Raw genomic sequence first — 19,889 nt, 5'->3', positions numbered from 1 at the left:
CCATTTGACTTTTCAATGCAAAATTGACTGGAATTGAGATGGGACGCCATGTTGCGTTTGGAGAGCCCCTGATGTGCCTAAACATTGAAACCCCCCACAAGTGACACCATTTTGGAAAGTAGACCCCCTAAGGAACTTATCTAGATGTGTGGTGAGCACTTTGACCCACCAAGTGCTTCACAGAAGTTTATAATGCAGAGCCGTAAAAATAAAAAATCATATTTTTTCACAAAAATTATCTTTTCGCCCCCAATTTTTTATTTTCCCAAGGGTAAGAGAAGAAATTGGACCCCAAAAAATGTTGTGCAATTTGTCCTGAGTACGCTGATACCCCATATGTGGGTGTAAACCATTGTTTGGGCGCATGGTAGAGCTTGGAAGGGAAGGAGCGCCATTTGACTTTTCAATGCAAAATTGACTGGAATTGAGATGGGACACCATGTTGCGTTTGGAGAGCCCCTGATGTGCCTAAACATTGAAACCCCCCACAAGTGACACCATTTTGGAAAGTAGACCCCTTAAGGAACTTATCTAGATGTGTTTTGAGAGCTTTGAACCCCCAAGTGTTTCACTACAGATTATAACACAGAGCCGTGAAAATATATATTTTATTTTTTTTTCACAAAAATGATTTTTTAGCCCCCAGCTTTGTATTTTTACAAGGGTAACAGAATAAATTGGACCCCAAAATTTGTTGTCCAATTTGTCCTGAGTACGCTGATACCCCATATGTGGGGGGGAACCACTGTTTGGGTGCATGACAGAGCTCAGAAGGGAAGGAGCGCCATTTGGAATGCAGACTTAAATGGATTGGTCAGCAGCCGTCACGTTGCATTTGCAGAGCCCCTGATGTACCCAAACAGTACAAACCCCCCACAAGTGACCCCATATTGGAAACGAGACCTCCAAAGGAACTTATCTAGATGTGTTGTGAGAACTTTGAACCCCCAAGTGTTTCACAAAAGTTTATAGCGCAAAGCCGTGAAAATAAAAATTCTTTTTTTTTTTTTTTCACAAAAATGATTTTTTAGCCCCCAGTTTTGTATTTTCACAAGGTAACAGGATAAATTAGACCCCAAAAGTTGTAGTCAAATTTGTCCTGAGTACGCTGATACCCCATATGTGGGGGGTAACCACTGTTTGGGCGCATGACAGAGCTCGGAAGGGAAGGAGCGCCATTTGGAATGCAGACTTAAATGGATTGGTCTGCAGGCGTCACGTTGCATTTGCAGAGCCCCTGATGTACCCAAACAGTACAAACCCCCCACAAGTGACCCCATATTGGAAACTAGACCTCCCAAGGAACTTATCGAGATGTGTTGTGAGAACTTTGAACACCCAAGTATTTCACTACAGTTTATAACGCAGAGCCGTGAAAATAAAACATCTTTTTTTTTCTAACAAAAATGATTTTTAGCCCCCCAAATTTTTAATTTTCTAAAGGGTAACAAGAGAATTTGGACCCCAGAAGTTGTTGTTCAATTTGTCCTGAGTACGCTGATAACCCATATGTTGGGGTAAACCCCTTTTTGGGCGCACGGGAGAGCTCGGAAGGGAAGGAGCACTGTTTTACTTTTTCAACGCAGAATTGGCTGGAATTGAGATTGGACGCCATGTCGCGTTTGGAGAGCCCCTGATGTGCCTGGACAGTGGAAACTCCCCAATTCTTACTGAAACCCTAACCCAAACACACCCCTAACCCTAATCCCAACGGTAACCCTACCCACACCCCTAGCCCTGACACACCCATAATTCTAATACCAACCCTAATCCAAACCGTAAATGTGATTCAAACCCTAACTTTAGCCCCAACCCTAACCCTAACTTTAGCCCCAACCCTAACCCTAACTTTACCTCCAACCCTAGCCCTAACCCTAACTTTAGCCCCAACCCGAACCCTAGCCCTAACCCTAATGGGAAAATGGAAATAAATACATTTTTTTTAATTTTATTATTTTTCCCTAACTAAGGGGGTGATGAAGGAGGGTTTGATTTACTTTTATAGCATTTTTTATATCAGATTTTTATGATTGGCAGCTGTCACACACTAAAAGACGCTTTTTATAGCAAAAAAGTTTTTGCGTCTCCACATTTTGAGACCTATAATTTTTCCACATTTTGCTCCACAGAGTCATGTGAGGTCTTGTTTTTTGCGGGACGAGTTGACGTTTTTATTGGTAACATTTTCGGACACGTGACCGTTTTTGATCACTTTTTATTCCGATTTTTGTGAGGCAGAATGACCAAAAACCTGCTATTCATGAATTTCTTTTGGGAGAGGCGTTTATACCGTTCCACGTTTGGTAAAATTGATAAAGCAGTTTTATTCTTCGGGTCAGTACGATTACAGCGATACCTCATTTATATCATTTTTTTATGTTTTGGCACTTTTATACGATAAAAACTATTTTATAGAAAAAATAATTATTTTGGTATCGCTTTATTCTCAGGACTATAACTTTTTTTATTTTTTTGCTGATGATGCTGTATGGCGGCTTGTTTTTTGCGGGACAAGATGACGTTTTCAGCGGTACCATGATTATTTATATCAGTCTTTTTGATCGCGTGTTATTCCACTTTTTGTTCGGCGGTATGGTAATAAAGCGTTGTTTTTTGCCTCTTTTTTTTTTTTTTTCTTACGGTGTTTACTGAAGGGGTTAACTAGTGGGGCAGTTTTATAGGTTGGGTCGTTACGGACGCGGCGATACTAAATATGTGTACTTTTATTGTTTTGTTTTTTTTTATTTAGATAAAGAAATGTATTTATGGGAATAATATATATTTTTTTATTATTATTTATTTAGGAATTTTTTTTTTTTTTTTACACATGTGGAAAAATTTTTTTTTAACTTTTTTACTTTGTCCCGGGGGGGGACATGACAGATCGATGATCTGATAGTGTGCACAGCACTCTATCAGATCACCGATCTCACTGACAGGGCTGCAGGCTTACCAGCGTCTGCACTGAGCAGACACTCGGTAAGCCACCTCCTTCCCTGCAGGACCCGGATGCCGCGGCCATCTTGGATCCGGGACCTGCAGCGAGGAAGGAGGTAGGAGACCCTCGGAGCAACACGATCACATCGCGTTGCTCCAGGGGTCTCAGGGAAGCCCGCAGGGAGCCCCCTCCCTGCGCGATGCTTCCCTATACCGCCGGCACATCGCGATCATGTTTGATCGCGGTGTGCCGGCGGTTAATGTGCCGGGGGCGGTCTGTGACCGCTCCTGGCACATAGTGCCGGATGTAAGCTGCGATAGGCAGCTGACACCCGGCCGCGCTCCCCCCGTGAGCGCGGCCGATCGCGTATGACGTACTATCCCGTCACCGGGAATTAAGTCCCAGGTCACCTTGACGGGATAGTACGTCATACGGGATTAAGGGGTTAACTATACATGTTCAACTTTTCCTGGTCTTAGTGAAGATTAGAAAAAGGCCGGAATATTTGATGGACCTCAAATAAGATCACTTTTGAGAGACCCAAATTTTATCACATCAATGAATGAGACAGAAGAGCTCGGAATGCATTTTGCAATGTGGTGCAGAATTTTCTAGGAAATAAGAAAGCAGACAACTATGAAGAGATTGTGGAAGAGCTATTAATGAGTCTGCAAAATCTTGGATGTCGAATGAGTATCAAGATTCACTATTTACACAGCCATTTGGACTTTTTTCCAGAGAACCTTGGGGATGTGAGCGAGGAACAAGGGGAGCGTTTTCATCAGGACATTAAAACAATGGAAGAACGGTATCAAGGCCGGTGGGACTCACATATGATGGCTGACTATTGCTGGAGCTTGATGAGAGACAACCCAGAAGCTGTACATCACAGATCAGCCAAGAAAAGAAAGTTCAAATAACTGCCAATTGCCATTCATCTGTGTGCCATATATATGTGTTTTTATATTTTGTAGTTTAATTCTGTAAGTATATTTGATTTGCTGTACATAGACTTTGTAATCTTTGTTATTCCTTGATTAAAAATATATAATGTAGTATCGAAAATCATGCGTTTTTATCATAAAACATTAGATAGGAGTAATTTTAATCAAAAAATTAAAAATCTCAAAATCCTGATGTGATAGCCAAAAACGGAGTTCATATTCGTAATCAGCAGCCAAAATTGACTTAAAATATGGTTTAAAACCTTTTGCCAGAAAAATTGCGTTGACCAGTGTAATATATTATTCCAACATAATTCCAAAAGTTAATTGTTTTATTTGATAAGGCAAAACTTCCTCAATTGTAGACATTTTTCTAACAAATATCAAGGTTGGCACACGACTTTGTAGAAGCTTTTCATTTTGTCCCTCTGTGTGTTTTGAGTTTTACATCCCTGGCTTCTCATCATGATAAAGGGTTACAATTGCAAAGAGGTTGTAAAAACAAACAATTTTACTTTTGATTAAAAATACTCTCCATTCTCAAGAACAGACCTTCACTACAATCGGTGGCTAGTATAGTAGGCTTGGAGTGCAGCGCTTACAAGCTCTTTCCTACTATAGACTACATAGCGTGCTAATGTATGAGTTGTTTTTCTAAACTAAAACCTCAGTATTCTGGTTAAAATGCCGTGTTGGCACTTTGCGATAAACAAGTGGGTTTTGGATTGCAGTTTGGGCACTCTGTTTCTAAAAGGTTCGCCATCACTGGTCAATACTATTCTAATCACACATTTCAAAGCAAAAAGAAAATTAGTGAATAAAGAAGCCTAAAGCAGAGAAAAACTACATGAGGCTTTCAGACAATTAATCTAAAATATGTACTACAAAAATTGCGTGCCTTAACTTGTATGAACAATGGTTGTAGTAAAAAAAAAAAAAAAAGCCAACATACGCTCCTTATTAGTTCCAACACTCTCGGACTGGGCAAGATACTCCGCTTTATTACTTAAATTTCTGGCAAACATTGCATTTTCGGCTGTGCTTTTACCAGTTGTTTTTTTACCATATATTCATCTACCAAGCAGCTGGTTCCACGAAGATGTCATAAAAAACGAGCTGTGTAATGTGTATGTGCGTTTCCCCAGCCAGGTAGAAAATAGAGGCATAAAGCAAACAACTAAAGCAAGTGATCAAATCTCAATTTTCAACTTATACCTTTATTCTAAGATTCCTGCATGATTGTGTCATTAGTGGGATCTTCTGCTTCTCTATCAAATCTACCTATATCTATTCCAAAATTATTCAAGTTTAGAATCATAATGTATATTAGTATTATTACTTATGACTAGGGTTGATTGAATAGCTTCAGATAAACACTTATCCATATAGCTATGGCGCTTACTGAATAGCTGCATCGGGAACCCGGATACCTGGAGCACTTCCGCTAATCAGCTGTCCGGTGTCATAGCTGCATGTGTCGTGGCTGAGTGATAGTCACAACTCATGCATAGAGAGCCCAATGAACGCTGAACAGCTAATTATCGGCAGCGATCCAGGTTACTGATGCAGCTATTCGGTAAGTGCTGTAGCTATTCGGATAAGCTCTTATCCGAACCTATTCGATCAACCCTACTTGACTAAAGAGAATGTAACAATGGCAATGATTCAACTATGGGTTTTAGATAGCAGTCTATGTAAATTGTCTCTTCAGAGAGGAAGAGGACTAGAACTCTAGTGCCACCTATTGGAAGTAGAAATCCTAAAAGTCAATGTCGACCCTTTAACAAGCCTTGTCACATGACTTAGGATAATAGCCAAAACCAGAATCTCAATTTGCAGACACTGTGTTTTGGGGTATTGCCCCTCATCAGTGCAAAGTGTGAGATCTGGTTTGGCTCTATGAGAGGTGTCTGACCGGGATCCAAGGGGTAACGTTTCTCCTTGCGGTGAGTGACATGCCTATAGTAGTCTATAAATTTACAGATAGGGTCACATAAACCCTCGATGATGGACACATTCGGACGCCCTGGCGTTTCCCAAGATTTTTGTGACTCTTAGGTATGAAATACAGAGTTGGAATTTTTGTAAACTTGGTCAGAAGACCATCAAATACATTGACGATATTCCTGTTTGAAGAGAACACAACATATTTCACTATTGAATGTTTTCTATATGTCTATTATGATTATGTCTACTACATGTTACCATCTCTCATTCATATATTCTTTTATTGCACAATATACAGTTAGTGATGTAACATCTGTTGTGTATATGTGCTTCATCCTTTGGTAATTGGAGGTAAGAGATGCAGTATGGATATTTAAGTATCAGATTCAACTTCTAAATTTGTAATAAGCCGATGTCCATACACGTAAATACTATATATGTAATATGGTACCAATTACCGACATGCTTACATTTGCAATGTTTGTACTTTAATGTTGGGATCCATCTCCTTAAAGCACAACACTTCACAGTATCTGCCCATACGTGGCTTCCGTGGTGTCTTGTGCCGGGCATCTCGCAGTCTCCTGATCCATTGGGCTCATGTAATGTGTGGCTATGCACCGGGCTCCTCACGTGACCACGATGGTGATTGACATGTAGATGGGTGGGGACGTGGCACCGATGTGTAGTCAACACATGCGCCAAGGTGATTGACCTTAATCGATCACATGATTGGAAGGTCCTCGAATATAAACTAGGCCATGTATCACGCTTGACCACAATTCCCTGAAGAAGCAATATGTGAAACGTACATTGGGGAGTGTGGGCCGCTGCACTGCCAACACCACAGTAATGGGTATTTATTCCTTTTACTAACATCTTACAATGCTTTGTATTATATTGTAACATGTTTGTGAGACATGGAAATTGCGCTGATGTACAGTTTTTACTTTTGAAAGTGCTACCCATGACCCACACCTGCTACATGATATTCAGCAGAGTATTAGGAAGACAAACCAAACTTAGGCTATTACGCATGTACCATTGATATTTTTAGAAATTGGTCATGCCTCCTTAATTTAATCAACATTCAGGCTAATCCTTCAGGCTTGTATATACAATTCCATTCAGGCTTAGAATACTAGTATATTCTCATGCATATATATATATTTCTTGTTCTGGCAGTAATCCTTGCCCAGTAACGGGGTAACTGTCTCACTCATCCTTTTGCACTTGTTTTTGATCTGTACCTTTTAAAAAATATTTTGATGCACTACCGTATATACTCGAGTATAAGCCGAGGCACCTACTTTTGCCGCAGAAAACTGGGTAAGCTTACTGACACGAGTATAAGCCGGGTATGCATTGTCCCCTCATCCCTGTCCTGCTATGCATGGCTCCCCCCTCCCTGTCCTGGTATGCATGCCTCCCCCATCCCTGTCCTGGTATGCATGCCTCCCCCGTTTCATCCCTGTATGCATGCCTCCTTATCCACTATCCCTGTGTGCATGTTTCCTATTGAAAAAAACAAAACAAAACATCTTACTCACCTACCTGCGCGCCCTCAGTGCTGGCACTGCATCTCGTTCCGGCCGCCGGCTCCTGCCTGCAGCTCTTCCTGCCGAGCAATCACATGTAACCGCTCATTAAGGTAATGAATATGCCCTCCATGCCTATGGGAGTGGGGACGCGTCCATATTCATTACCTTAATGAGCGGTACGACGCGATCGCTCAGCAGGAAGAGCTGCAGGCGCCGGTGGCGAGAACAGGATGCAGTACCAGCAGTCACGCAGGTAGGTATGTGTGCTGGAAGCCACCAGCTCCTGTCACCCGCTGCTCCGCCACCCCCTCCCCCGCCGGCTTTCTGTACCATGACTCGTGTATAAGCCTAGGAAGGGGGGGGGGGGGGGGGGGTTCAGCACAAAAAAATGTGCGGAAAAATGTATCATTTATTGATTAGCATGGACTCTCTGTTCTCCGTTTCTCCATATCTACCTGATTCTGTTTGATGTGATGTACATTATTGGTACCAGTGTTGTAATGTATGGTTATTTGACTGTTGCCTTCTTCAGCTTGGACCATTTTGGCTTCATATCTTCATGTCTGCCATAGTCAGAGAGTTTTTTTTTACTCACCATTCTTTGTAAACTCTAGAAGTTGTTGTGGATCAAGATATTAAATAAAACGTTTGGTACATTTTCAAAGTGCCTAGTCTAAAACCATCAACCATTTTAGAGACAAAGCCATTTAGATTAGGTCGCCTTCATAAGAAACATTTAGATTGTCCGATTATCTAGAACGTGCGTTCTAGCAATGCTCTTTTCTCAATTATCATGCAATATAAACAGTCTGTTGATCATCCGACGATTGAGCAAAATGTTCATTCATTGGGTGAAATTATTTTTTGTTTGCTTTAAAAATCACACTGTTCTACATATTTTCAAAAGTTGTCAGGTTCAGCTGTGAAACGAGTCATTTCTTAAATATTTTGACCTCCTAAATTCAAATCTGAGAAAGAAAATTTTTAGTTGGCTCTTGTTTCTATGATTTCAAAGAGCTTTCCTTTTACTGCTATATATCATTAATGCATAAAAGTTTCAATAATTTGAAACATTATTATTTTTTGTAAATATAAAGATGCAGAATATTTTGTTATGCCAGTTTTCTGATATTTATTTAGAGGAAACTTAGCAACAATTCAAATAACTAAAACATGTCTAAACAATATTGCAAATTATAAACAAATACAGAAATTGCACTACAAAATTTCATCCTCAGTGACTTTTTTTGCTTGTCTCTTGTACTCCTGTATCAGATTATCTCTTACAATTGTTTAACAGTAATTTGAAAGATTGATGGATTCCATTTTCCTTGAGATCTTTTCTCCATAGCTGCAATATCTTGGTGAAATCTCTAACTGTGCCCTTCGCTCACTGCACCGCAGTTTGGTGGAAAAAAAAGTCTGTATGCAAATGTAAGAAATTAATCTTTAAGGACATAGTGCAGACAAGATCCTTATATGTTTTGAGATTTTCCACCAACTCTTCATAGTTATTTGCTTGCGAGTTTCCCAAAAAATTAGTTACCACTAATGCAATTGCTACCTATGCATGCTTTTCCTTTCACTGCAACAAACAGAGAAATGCCTCATCTTGAAGCTTTCGAATGTGAGGTCCAATTAAGACTGATTCCTTTACCTTTGCTTCACTCGACCTTGGAAATTTATCAATGAGATATTTGAATGCCCTTGCATTTTTATCCATTGCCTTTACTAAGTTCTTCATTAGGCCCAACTTGATATGCAAACATGGTAACAAAATCTTATGTGGGTCAACAAGTGCTGGATGCAGGACATTTTTACTTCCTGGCTGAAATGAATTTCGGAAAGACCAGTCTCTTATTGTAGTAATATTCTCTTGCATGACTATCTCACTCATAAAGAAAGCAGCAGTACTTTGTGTATCCACCATGGTGACCAAGTAAGAGGGCAACAACCTTTAGGTCACCACAGAAGAGCTACAAATGTTGGTCATAGTTCAGGCACCCAACAGCTGTTTCATGTTGTCATAAGTTTGTTTTATGTGGACTGCATAACCAACTGGAATTGAAGGTAGCGCATTGCCATTATGCAGCAAGACAAATTTTAGGCTTGTTTTGGAAGAATCGATGAAGAGCCTCCATTCCTTTGGACTATGATTTATCTTCAGAGCTTCCATATCGGGAAACTGTTGATGTTGTTGTATGCCACGATATCGCCCTCTATGAAGAAGTTTTGGACAAAATCTTTATCATTGTTGTGGGACAAAAAAATATGAACATCGCTCACTAGAAGATTCCACTGCTGTAGCCTGGAACCTAAGAGCTCAGCCTTACTCTTGAGTACATCCAAATCTCTTAACAGGATCGTTCAGTTCACTTTGTGTTATAAGAGGTCGTTCAGTTAAGGTTATTGACAAAGTCCGGGTCCTGGGAGGAAGATGCTTCATGACACCAAGCGCCCTCTTCTACCTCACTTGACTCGACTAAAAAAATGTTTCTGGTGCTTTTGGAACTGGCAGTTCTTCTGTATGTGGTAATGGAAGTATTGTAGAGGGAATGTTTGGCTACTGTCACGTCCACTTCTTCCATGAAACTCCTTTCCTAATGGGGGCGCGCCATGCAGAAATAGCAATTGGTAGTGTGATCAGTTGGCTCTCTCCAGATCATTGGAATTGCAAAAGGCATAGATTTCCTCTTCCCATACAACTACTGGGTAAGATGTGATGCACATCTTTTGCAGGATATGTGTGGAGTCCAACTCTTGTCCTGATCTCATATTCTACAGCCAAAATACAGGTTATAGGTTTTCCTAATCATGGTTGTCAATTTTTGCCTTTGTGATGCAAAAGTGTCTTCTCCACATATGTAACAAAAACTATCCGCTTTGTTAATGCAAGAATGAGGCAAATCTGAAAATACATATAGAAATATGTAAATACGATAAGAAACTAAGCTAAGAAATCCCAAAACTATATACCTTACACAGAGAACAATTATACAAGTAGGAAATGCAGCTGTAATTAGGATTACGTCATCGGAGCTGAGCTGACTGCACTCAGCCTAAGATGATAGAATGCTGAAGGCTCAATAGACTAAATAGATGATGTAATAGACAAGCTAATAACAATGCAATAATGAAATAATAAAGACACAATTTTTCTATAAGCCTGCATCAAAAGTGTCATAAGTAATTACAACCATATTTCTTTTCAGCACCAAAAAATTAGTTGAGTTCAACTGTTTTAGTCTCTGAACCAATTTGGCTGTAGAACAGCGTCATTGCTCTCAGCAGCACATTGTCCTATGCAAACAATGACCAGCACTGGCAAGAAATATGGCAAGCTATGTGCACTGTATGACCTATTACAGAAAGTTCTGTGTACAAATAAGTACAGAGCAGCGGTCCTTAACGCCACAGATTGCATAATGTATATGTACCTACATCGGTGTCTAGGTCCAAATTAACCCTGTGAAGGTAAGTGGGATGTAACATAAAAAAATAGAAAACTGAAAATAAAAATAATTCTGCAAATTAGATCAGAAAGGTTTACACTGAGGTAAATATATAAGAAATTAAGACAGTTAACTTCTTAAAAGGAAGGATTCACATTTTCTTTGCATTGCCACTGAAAAATAGGAGCATTTGCTTTTTTTGAGCTTTTGAATTTTTTAAATAAAACAAGAGAGCATTCCTGAAACGCGTTGTCAATAAAGCTGGTTCCGTTTTCCCTTTTGAATCGATTATTCCTGGGACCTGGCAGCCTGGGCTGTGGAGTTGGTAAGCCAAACATCCGATGCCTCAATTTCCCTGACTCCCGACATCACAGCATCGGTCACTACTTAGCATGTACATAAAGTGCAGAACAGATTCATCTCAACTCCGACTCCACAGCCCTGCCTCACTACTGAGCGTGTACATAAAGTGCAGCACAGATTCATCTCAACTCCGACTCCACAGCCCTGCCTCACTACTGAGCATGTACATAAAGAGCAGAATAGATTCATCTCACCTCCGACTCCACAGCTCTGGTCACTACTGAGAATGTACATAAAGAGCAGCACAGATTCATCTCACCTCCGACTCCACAGCCCTGCCTCACTACTGAGCATGTACATAAAGAGCAGCACAGATTCATCTCACCTCCGACCCCACAGCCCTGCCTCACTACTGAGCATGTACATAAAGAGCAGCACAGATTCATCTCACCTCCGACTCCACAGCCCTGGTCACTACTGAGCATGGACATAAAGTGCAACACAGATTCATCTCGACTCCGACCCCACAGCCTAGCCTCACTACAGAGCATGTACATAAAGTGCAGCACAGATTCATTTAAGCTAAAAGCTCACATCCTTAGATCAGGAACAGAACAGACATTTATAGGACATTTCATAACTTTCCCAAATTATTATGAAAACATTTACAGCACATCCTGCATTGTACTACTGTACCCAATTTATAAGAAATTTTAGGAGTTGCATTCAGTCCATTTTATATCAACTCCACAGCCCTGCTGGCAGTCCCATGTAACACCGCGCTTTCCTCTTTAGAATTTTAAGTAAAGGGCCAAAATGTTTGTCAAGAGAAAATTTCCTTTGCATGGCTTGCAGGGGACTTTTCTAGTGATGAGCGATTATGCTCGTTACTCGGGTTTCTCTGAGCATGCTCGGGTGGTCTCGGAGTATTTCGGCGTGCTTGGAGATTTAATTTATGTTGACGCAGCTGCATGATTTGCGGCTGCTAGACAGCTTGAATACAAGTGGGGATTGCCTGCTTGTTAAGCAACCTCCACATGTATTCAGGCTGTCTAGCAGTCTCAAATCATGCAGCTGCGTCAACATAAACTAAATCTCAGAGCACGCTGAAATGCTGAGAAACCTGAGTAACGAGCATACTCGCTCATCACTAGACCTGTCACCACTCCTCACATAGTAAATATTTTTATGCTTCATTAAATAATTCTGTAGCATCTCATCTTTGTGTTTTATTTGCTGTGGATTTCTTTGCATATTTTTGCTGCAGAAAACCCACAGCAGATACACCCCATGTGAACATTCTTTAAAGGGAATCTGTCACCAGGTTTCTGCTATGTAATCTGAGAGCAACATACTGTACAGACAGAGGTCCGGATTCCATTGATGTATCATTCACTGGGCTGCAGCTTTGATAAAATCACTGCTTTCTCTGCTGCAGATCTACCAGTTCTCTGAAGGTATATGTATAACCCTACCCACACCACTGATTGGCAGTCTCCTGTGTACACAGTATATAGAGAGAAAGACTAGTAAGTGAAATCGCTGGAATCAAGGCCTCTTCTTCTACATCATGCTGCTCTCAGATTTATGGCGTGGTCCACTACTTTGGACTACCTCTTCTCAATCACCACATTTCTCCCAGGTAAAATAGTAACACATAGTCTCCTCCGGAGGGGGTGCCGTTCCAGCAATATCGGCGCCTGCTCTCCTGGCGCTCACTCATGTGAGCCCTGCAGCCAATCAGTGGCAGCTTCACTTTCACTTTCTTCGAATGAAACAAACACCCGGAAGAAATGAGAGCGCAACTTCCTCCAAATGTCGGTTACGTCTGAAGGAAGTCAGAATGACTGGCTACACGGCTCGCGTGACATAATGCTATGTCCCGAGAAAGCAGGCGCGTACGTCGCTAGAATGACGCCCGCACCAGAGGAAAGTATTGCTGTTATTTTATATTGGGGCTAAATGGTGATTGGTAATTTAAATAACAAAAACTGCTGACAGCTTCCCGTTAAAGAAAACTAAAAAAAGTGATTGGTAAGAAAATAAACTATGGTTTTCCACAATTCTGAGAATGAGTTTACGTAAAGGTCTACTGATAAAAAAAGCAATGTAAAAATGGATGTGACCTTCAGAACAGTATAACACTCTAGGTCAAGGTACAATAGAAGAGTAAAATAGTCATTTTAAAAAAAATAATAAAACATATGTTGAAAATACCTTATCCGGGTGACCTAGTTTCTTCTGTATGAAGGCATTTGAATGACAAAATTCCATCCTCACAACACATTTATTTCAATATTTCTGTAAGTAGGCCCTTTAGCATGAGCATAGTGTTACACAGTTTCATACACAATCACATCCAAAACAAATTCTAAAATTTCAATTGTAAACATTCTCATATGTTGAAATATTAAACGCTTGCTAAAAATGCTCAAGTGTGGAGCGAAACTGGAAAAGAAAAAAAATAAATTGAAAAACGGTGTGGTGAGAGAGCTACTTGTACAGAAACAGGTTTAATAAAATACGAGGGAGAAGAAATGACTTAAGAGAACATCATTAAAAAGAGAAATGAACAGGTGACTTATCACTAGTTAAAAAAAAAAAAAAATTAATATACTAAAATTCTACATTTTAAAAAGAAATGTCATTGGGTAAATACATCTTTGTTGACAAAGTAGGAGGTAGCATGGATGCACCAAGTTAGTGAGAAACGCAACTGAAATAAAGAGTTTTTCTTACAACAAATAATTTCCAGTACTATATACACTTCTCAGAAATAGCCGTTAAAACAATCCACCCTCCACTTTCGTTTTTTTTTTTTAGTAGAAAAGCATTGTGTAATAAAAACAAAAAACACATACGTTATTCTGTACAGTAATATACCGAGTGCCCTACGTTGAATGGAACAGTCTTCGGAACTCTGCAGACGATGGTAACACTTAATGCCCTAAATTCACCGATTTCAGGAGTTGTCCTTGATCTTGTAGAAAATGCACCGTATAAATATATTTCATCAATGATTTCGTGACTATGGACTTGTATCTCTGATCTCATCTAACAAGTGGGAAAAAGGCATATATGTAAGGATTAAGTTGTGCTTCGTACAGGAAGCATGGTGTAAAGATGGTGACGTCTGCAAGGGTTCGCTCAAAACGTTACGTCACATCAGTATTTGTTCTGTCCTTTCAACTATAAACAGGTGTAGCAATGTGGTCTTTAAAAAGGAGAAAGGAAAAGAAAAAGGAAAAAAAAAATCAAAAACACAAGAGAAAATAGTCCAAAAGTACATCCAAAAGAGCCATGTTCGTTTGTATGGCATCTCCTCTTATGAAGCCGCCTCTGTCATTATTAAAGAGAAGTTTGTTTCAGTAATTGAGGGGGACTTTAGTATAGGCTCCACTTCTACCATACCAGCTCCTGTCCGTGGCAGATTTGCATTGACAATGTGACGCTGCAAGTGCTTTATCCAATCTTCTTGTACAGACAAAGGCCCTCGAAAGATAAGCCCACAAAACCTGATGAAAACAAATAGGAATATAACTAAAAAATATATATTAAATGCAAAAATATAATTTTTCCATGGGTGTTGGAGTGACCACTTTGGCCCCTGGTGAACACTATAATGATTAACTATAGCGAGCAGACCATGCAGAGATGACAGGAGATAAAATGGCACAGTGCTTTCCTAGCACAATACAATCTTAATGTACTGATATATCAAAAAGGAACTAATGTGTAAGTCTACGTAATGGGCAGGAACACAACATAATTCATAGGCAAAGAAATTACCTTTTGGATTAGAGCAGATGATTGTATTTTCGGTCTGAGTGTGATCTGACAAAACATTGGATCATACTCGAACCAATGTTATTTAATCTGGCTGTGCACATTTACAACTTTTTGTTTTCTCGGACCAAGTCTTTCGGAGGTAAAAAATTGCATCATGCTTGTTTTGAATCCAATTACTGGATTGCACTTGGTTATGCAAGTCAATGGGTTACATCCAAGTTCGGTCCGATTTTCACGGACTGACAGAATGGAGAATATGTGGAATTTTTTTTTTTTTTTTTCAGATCTTGTCCACACCAGCTCTAATCAGACTGATTTTCTCAGATAAGACACAATAGGGTTGCGTGACCCTAGCCTTAAAGCGAGTATGCCACCAGATTTCACAATACAATCTATATACATTATTATATGTAACTCCTAGACCAGGTAATGCTGCTGTACTTACTTCGAAATTCCATGTCAGAATGGCTGTATAATCCTTTATGAAACTGGAACTCAACCTCCACCCATCTATCTTGACTGACAGCTCCTCAGTGTCCCCCCTCCCTGCTGCTGCTACTAAGGTCTCACACTACTCAGTATAAGCTGCAGCTGTCCGTCTAGCTGAGCAGGTGGAAACTGAATACACATGGGATTCTGAATTCTCATTCTACGCTGTCATTCTCAAATGGTACTAGTGACAGATCCACTTAAAATTAATTTTTATGTCCCACCTGAAAGTATTGGGTTTTACGACAGGCTTTTCAGTTCCTAATCACTACATTCGTAACATACATCAATAAAAACTAAAAGACTAATTTTACACACTTTGTAAATAATGTAGGAAGATTTAATTCCCAGATTTTACTTTGGTAACTTAAAAGTGTTGTTTGTTCACTGTAACCTAACATATAGAGAACCTGTCATATTGAAGATGGTATCTGATACGCAGGCAGGATGTTAAAGAGCAGGAGGAGCTGATCAGATTGATAGACATTTTTCAGTAAAATTTGCATTTTATAAGTTAAAATTCCTGGTGTTTGCATGCGTAAGAGTCCATGCGGAGTCCTATTCAGTGATTGACAGTCTTCCCTTTATCACTCTTATCAGCTTCTCCTGCTCTATACAGTGCTTCTCACACATCAGACCTCATGTACAATGTGACAAGTTCCTTTTAAGCTATGTAGTGGATGGAATATTAGCAAACACCTTCAATTAGAAATATAGTATAGTTCTTCTGATTTGCCATTTCGCTTACCTTATATGCAGCAGCTTACGTATCCATGGCTACAACCACTAATAACTATTTGTCACTATGAGTGGTTGTAACCATGGACACCTAAGCTACTGCAATGCTCTGCACATGGGTAAGAAATATAGCGAATCAGAAGAACTATGCTGCATTAGTTATTGGAGGTATTTGCTAATACTATTATTACACATACTACATATTGGGATAGGGTCTTTGAGATGATAAAACCCTTGAAATCACAATATATATTCTTTACCTTGACTAAATTATTTGTGCAAAAAAATAAATAAACCTGAACATACCTGCATCTCAGGATATAAACTTCCTCAGCGCTGTGTGGCAATGGCAATACCTTCTTCTTACTCCCAGATCTTGATCTGGACTTCCTTTGCTTGCAATCTAATACTAGCACACAAATGTAAGAAATCACCATGTAGCCAAGGCTATAAAATACAAGAGAGGTCACTAGAGAAACCAATGGACAGATAACCAATACACTTTTTTTTGTTTTGTTTAATCAACAATAATATTTTATTCTATAAGATGAAAAATACATAAATGATTAATTGGTTTCGAGTTCAATCCCTGACATACACATATATACGTGTGTAATAAATGACTTTTTGTTATTGGGCACATTCCTTCCAGGAATGAAGGATGAGCAGCAAACACTAATCTGGGACCACCGGGAAAGAGAAAACTGGTCAGGAGACAATGGCATACATTTCATCCTTCACACCAATGTCAAAAGCACAGTTCTTAGGCCGTTACAAACTAATTATACCAGAATTAGACATATAAGCAGAGGTCATAAAGCAGATGATTAAGCATGGAACCAACTGATGCATCAGCACATTTACTAATGGGAGACTTTGGCCATGCAGGGAAGATCACAATGACGGCAGAGTACAACACTAAGTAAAGAAGTAAGATGGCTTACTTTGTAAAGGCATACCTGTTCCTGTCAACAGTCCAGCGCTCTTCTTCCTTGAATAAGCCCTCATATGGTTAGACAGGCTAACTCCGCTTGTAAAGGTCGTATTGCAATTCACACACGTCTTGTGCTTTGCGGACAATCCTAACCGAAAAAAATAACAATAGAAATACCACATTTAGCTCAAAAGAAAATCAATCTCAAACCGATTCTGACCCACACACAATATTAGGCACAGTCTACACATGAAGCTTTAGGCCACTGAAGGCGAGACTACACAAACCCTTCATAGTCACATCATGTAAAGTAATGTGACCCTGCCGGTACATAGTACACAGGCGTTTCCACAATGCTCATGAACAGAATTAAAAGTCTAGTTGACAAAGTGGTAATTAAAGTGTTTTACCCACAAGACTGTAAAAAGGCGCAGCACTAAATTAGGTTGCTGATGAAGACTGGGAGAAAAGGTGGTATAACACACCACCAAACAGCTGTTAGACAAAACATTTTATTCACTGCCTTTTATGTTCATTACTCTCGATGCGCAACCAATAATGAAAGTTAATGATTTGAAGTTACTTGCAAAAAAATCTTTGTGCTAAGCAAATGATCAACAAACTTCCAATGTTTTCTCGTGCAACAAGCAAAAAGTGTAAGCCTGGAAAGTGACAATCTGTACAATCATGGGTGCAGGTAACGTGACGTGCAGATGGAGGCAGACAATGCCTGGACAAGTCGCAGGACACATTTAATTAGAATTATTAAACTTGAGTAAACCCATGTTGGGGATATTATTAAAAATGGTTGACGGGTTCTCTTTCATATCACATTATATTATGTCAAGGTTTAGGGTTTTTGAGGCAAAAATGGCATGGTTCACACTGTAATTATGAAAATACCACTAAAATACCAACAAGTACCTGATGGACTTCATTATAGGTCAGTGAGATCCGTCAGGGCCGAGGTCTAGGTAAACAGTATCAATCAAGGCTGTGGTCTAGGTCAATGGGATCCATCAGAGCGATGGTCTAGCTCAGTACTTCCCAAACTCCAGTCCTCACGGATCCAAACAGGTCATGTTTTCAGGATTTCCATAGTGCTGCACAAGTGAGAGAACTGGTACTTCCATCACCTGTGCAATGCTAGGGAAATCCTGAAAACATGACCTGTTGGGGTCCGTGAGGACTGGAGTTTGGAAACACTGGTCTAGCTCAACGGGATCCATCAGGGCCGTGGTCTAGGTAAACAGAATCCATCAGAGCGATGGTCTAGCTCAACGGGATCCATCAGGGCCGTGGTCTAGCTCAACGGGATCAATCAGGGCCGTGGTCTAGCTCAACGGGATCCATCAGGGCCGTGGTCTAGCTTAACGGGACCCAGTAGGGCCATGATCTAGCTCAACAGGATCCATCAGGGCCGTGGTCTAACTCAACGGGATCCATCAAGGCCATGGCCTACAGTAAAATATGTCCATCAGGGCTGTGGTCTGGGGGAAAATAGGTTCATCAGTGTAGGTCAGTGGGATTAATCAGGACCATGGTATAGGTCAATGAAACCCAACAGTACTGTGGTATAGGTCAATGGGATCCATCAGGGCCGTGGTCTAGCTCAACGGGATCCATCAGGGCCGTGGTCTAGCTCAACGGGATCCATCAGGGCCGTGGTCTAGCTCAACGGGATCCATCAGGGCCGTGGTCTAGCTCAACGGGATCCATCAGGGCCATGGTCTAGCTCAACGGGACCCAATAGGGCCGTGATCTAGCTCAACAGGATCCATCAGGGCCGTGGTCTAACTCAACGGGATCCATCAAGGCCATGGCCTACAGCAAAATATGTCCATCAGGGCTGTGGTATAGTTCAATGGGATCCAACAGGATCATGGAATAGGTCAATGGGATCCAACAGGATCATGGAATAGGTCAAGAGGATCCCGCATACCAGACATCACTCTCACAAGAAAGAAAGTCATGATGGTAGTGTAAAAAGAGCCTTATAGGATTTTAAAAGACAGAACATGCAAAAGGAAATGTTAGAATTTCTATTCTTACCTGACTGTAAAGCAAAGTCCACGCCTCTGTGGGAACTGCACATTAAAGAACAGTCTTCATTAAGTGGATGAAGGCATTTTTGGATGAACCTCTTCCTTGCGGTTTGATTGACTTTTTGAAAAGATTCCTCATTCCTCTCCTCACCTGACTTTTTCAATTTAAGTAGTTCGATTAAGGAAAGAGGTTTATCCTTGTCATCATGGCCACCGGCTTCATCACATTCACTTAGGTGGAGACCTTCCTCCATCTGCCCAGACAAAGTCTCATGTTTGAGGCCATTACGGTGTGCTTCATGATGTACAGCATTGGACCTTGAACAGTTATTACTGGAAGATTTGTGATGGGAGTAAGACCTGTGAACAGTGCGCCTATTATTGAGAACTTTCAGGAGTTGCTCATACTTTTCTTCATTTTGCAGCATTTCATTCAGGACACAGATGGGTGATTTGTGTGCATCCCATTTATTTTTGCCTAGTCTTTTCAGGTGACCTCGAACATGATTTGACAATCCAATTTTTGTATCAAACCATCCTCCACAGAGTGCACAAGTGTGCTCAGAAGGACTCTCGGACTTCTCTACAACTAAGGTAAAAAAAAATAACCCCAACATAATTATTTGTTTACAGTTGTACAGAAATTGATACATTTTACAAAGAAATGAAATATACAATTAGCAGGAAGGTAAAATGGTCAAAATTGATTTAATCTGATAACTATTGGAAGCTGAAATAACTTAAGGCTTCACCTCTTTCTTGAATAAGG

The 19,889-nt window shown here is 40.2% G+C and overlaps 1 protein-coding gene across 7 annotated transcripts in view; it reads right to left on the bottom strand.

The window, feature by feature from the left end:
• Positions 1 to 13,393: 13,393 nt before the first annotated feature.
• ZNF644 (zinc finger protein 644) overlaps positions 13,394 to 19,889 on the bottom strand; it is a 99,379-nt gene continuing 92,883 nt past the window's right edge. For 2 of the 7 annotated variants that reach the window (XM_077276434.1, XM_077276433.1), the window contains exons 4-7: positions 19,128 to 19,709; positions 17,086 to 17,223; positions 16,448 to 16,550; positions 13,394 to 14,640 (exon numbers count right to left, since the gene is read on the bottom strand). In XM_077276434.1, coding sequence (XP_077132549.1) covers positions 14,451 to 14,640; positions 16,448 to 16,550; positions 17,086 to 17,223; positions 19,128 to 19,709 — 1,013 coding nt within the window. In that variant the 3' untranslated portion in view covers positions 13,394 to 14,450. The remainder of the gene's footprint in view (positions 14,641 to 16,447; positions 16,551 to 17,085; positions 17,224 to 19,127; positions 19,710 to 19,889) is intronic. The other 5 variants (XM_077276437.1, XM_077276436.1, XM_077276439.1 and 2 more) reach the window with 3 other exon arrangements.

Source organism: Ranitomeya variabilis, chromosome 8 (assembly GCF_051348905.1).
Source record: "Ranitomeya variabilis isolate aRanVar5 chromosome 8, aRanVar5.hap1, whole genome shotgun sequence".
In the NCBI taxonomy this organism is placed as follows: domain Eukaryota; kingdom Metazoa; phylum Chordata; class Amphibia; order Anura; family Dendrobatidae; genus Ranitomeya; species Ranitomeya variabilis.
Note: the sequence above shows the minus strand (reverse complement) of the source record. Positions and strands in the feature narration are given on the sequence as shown.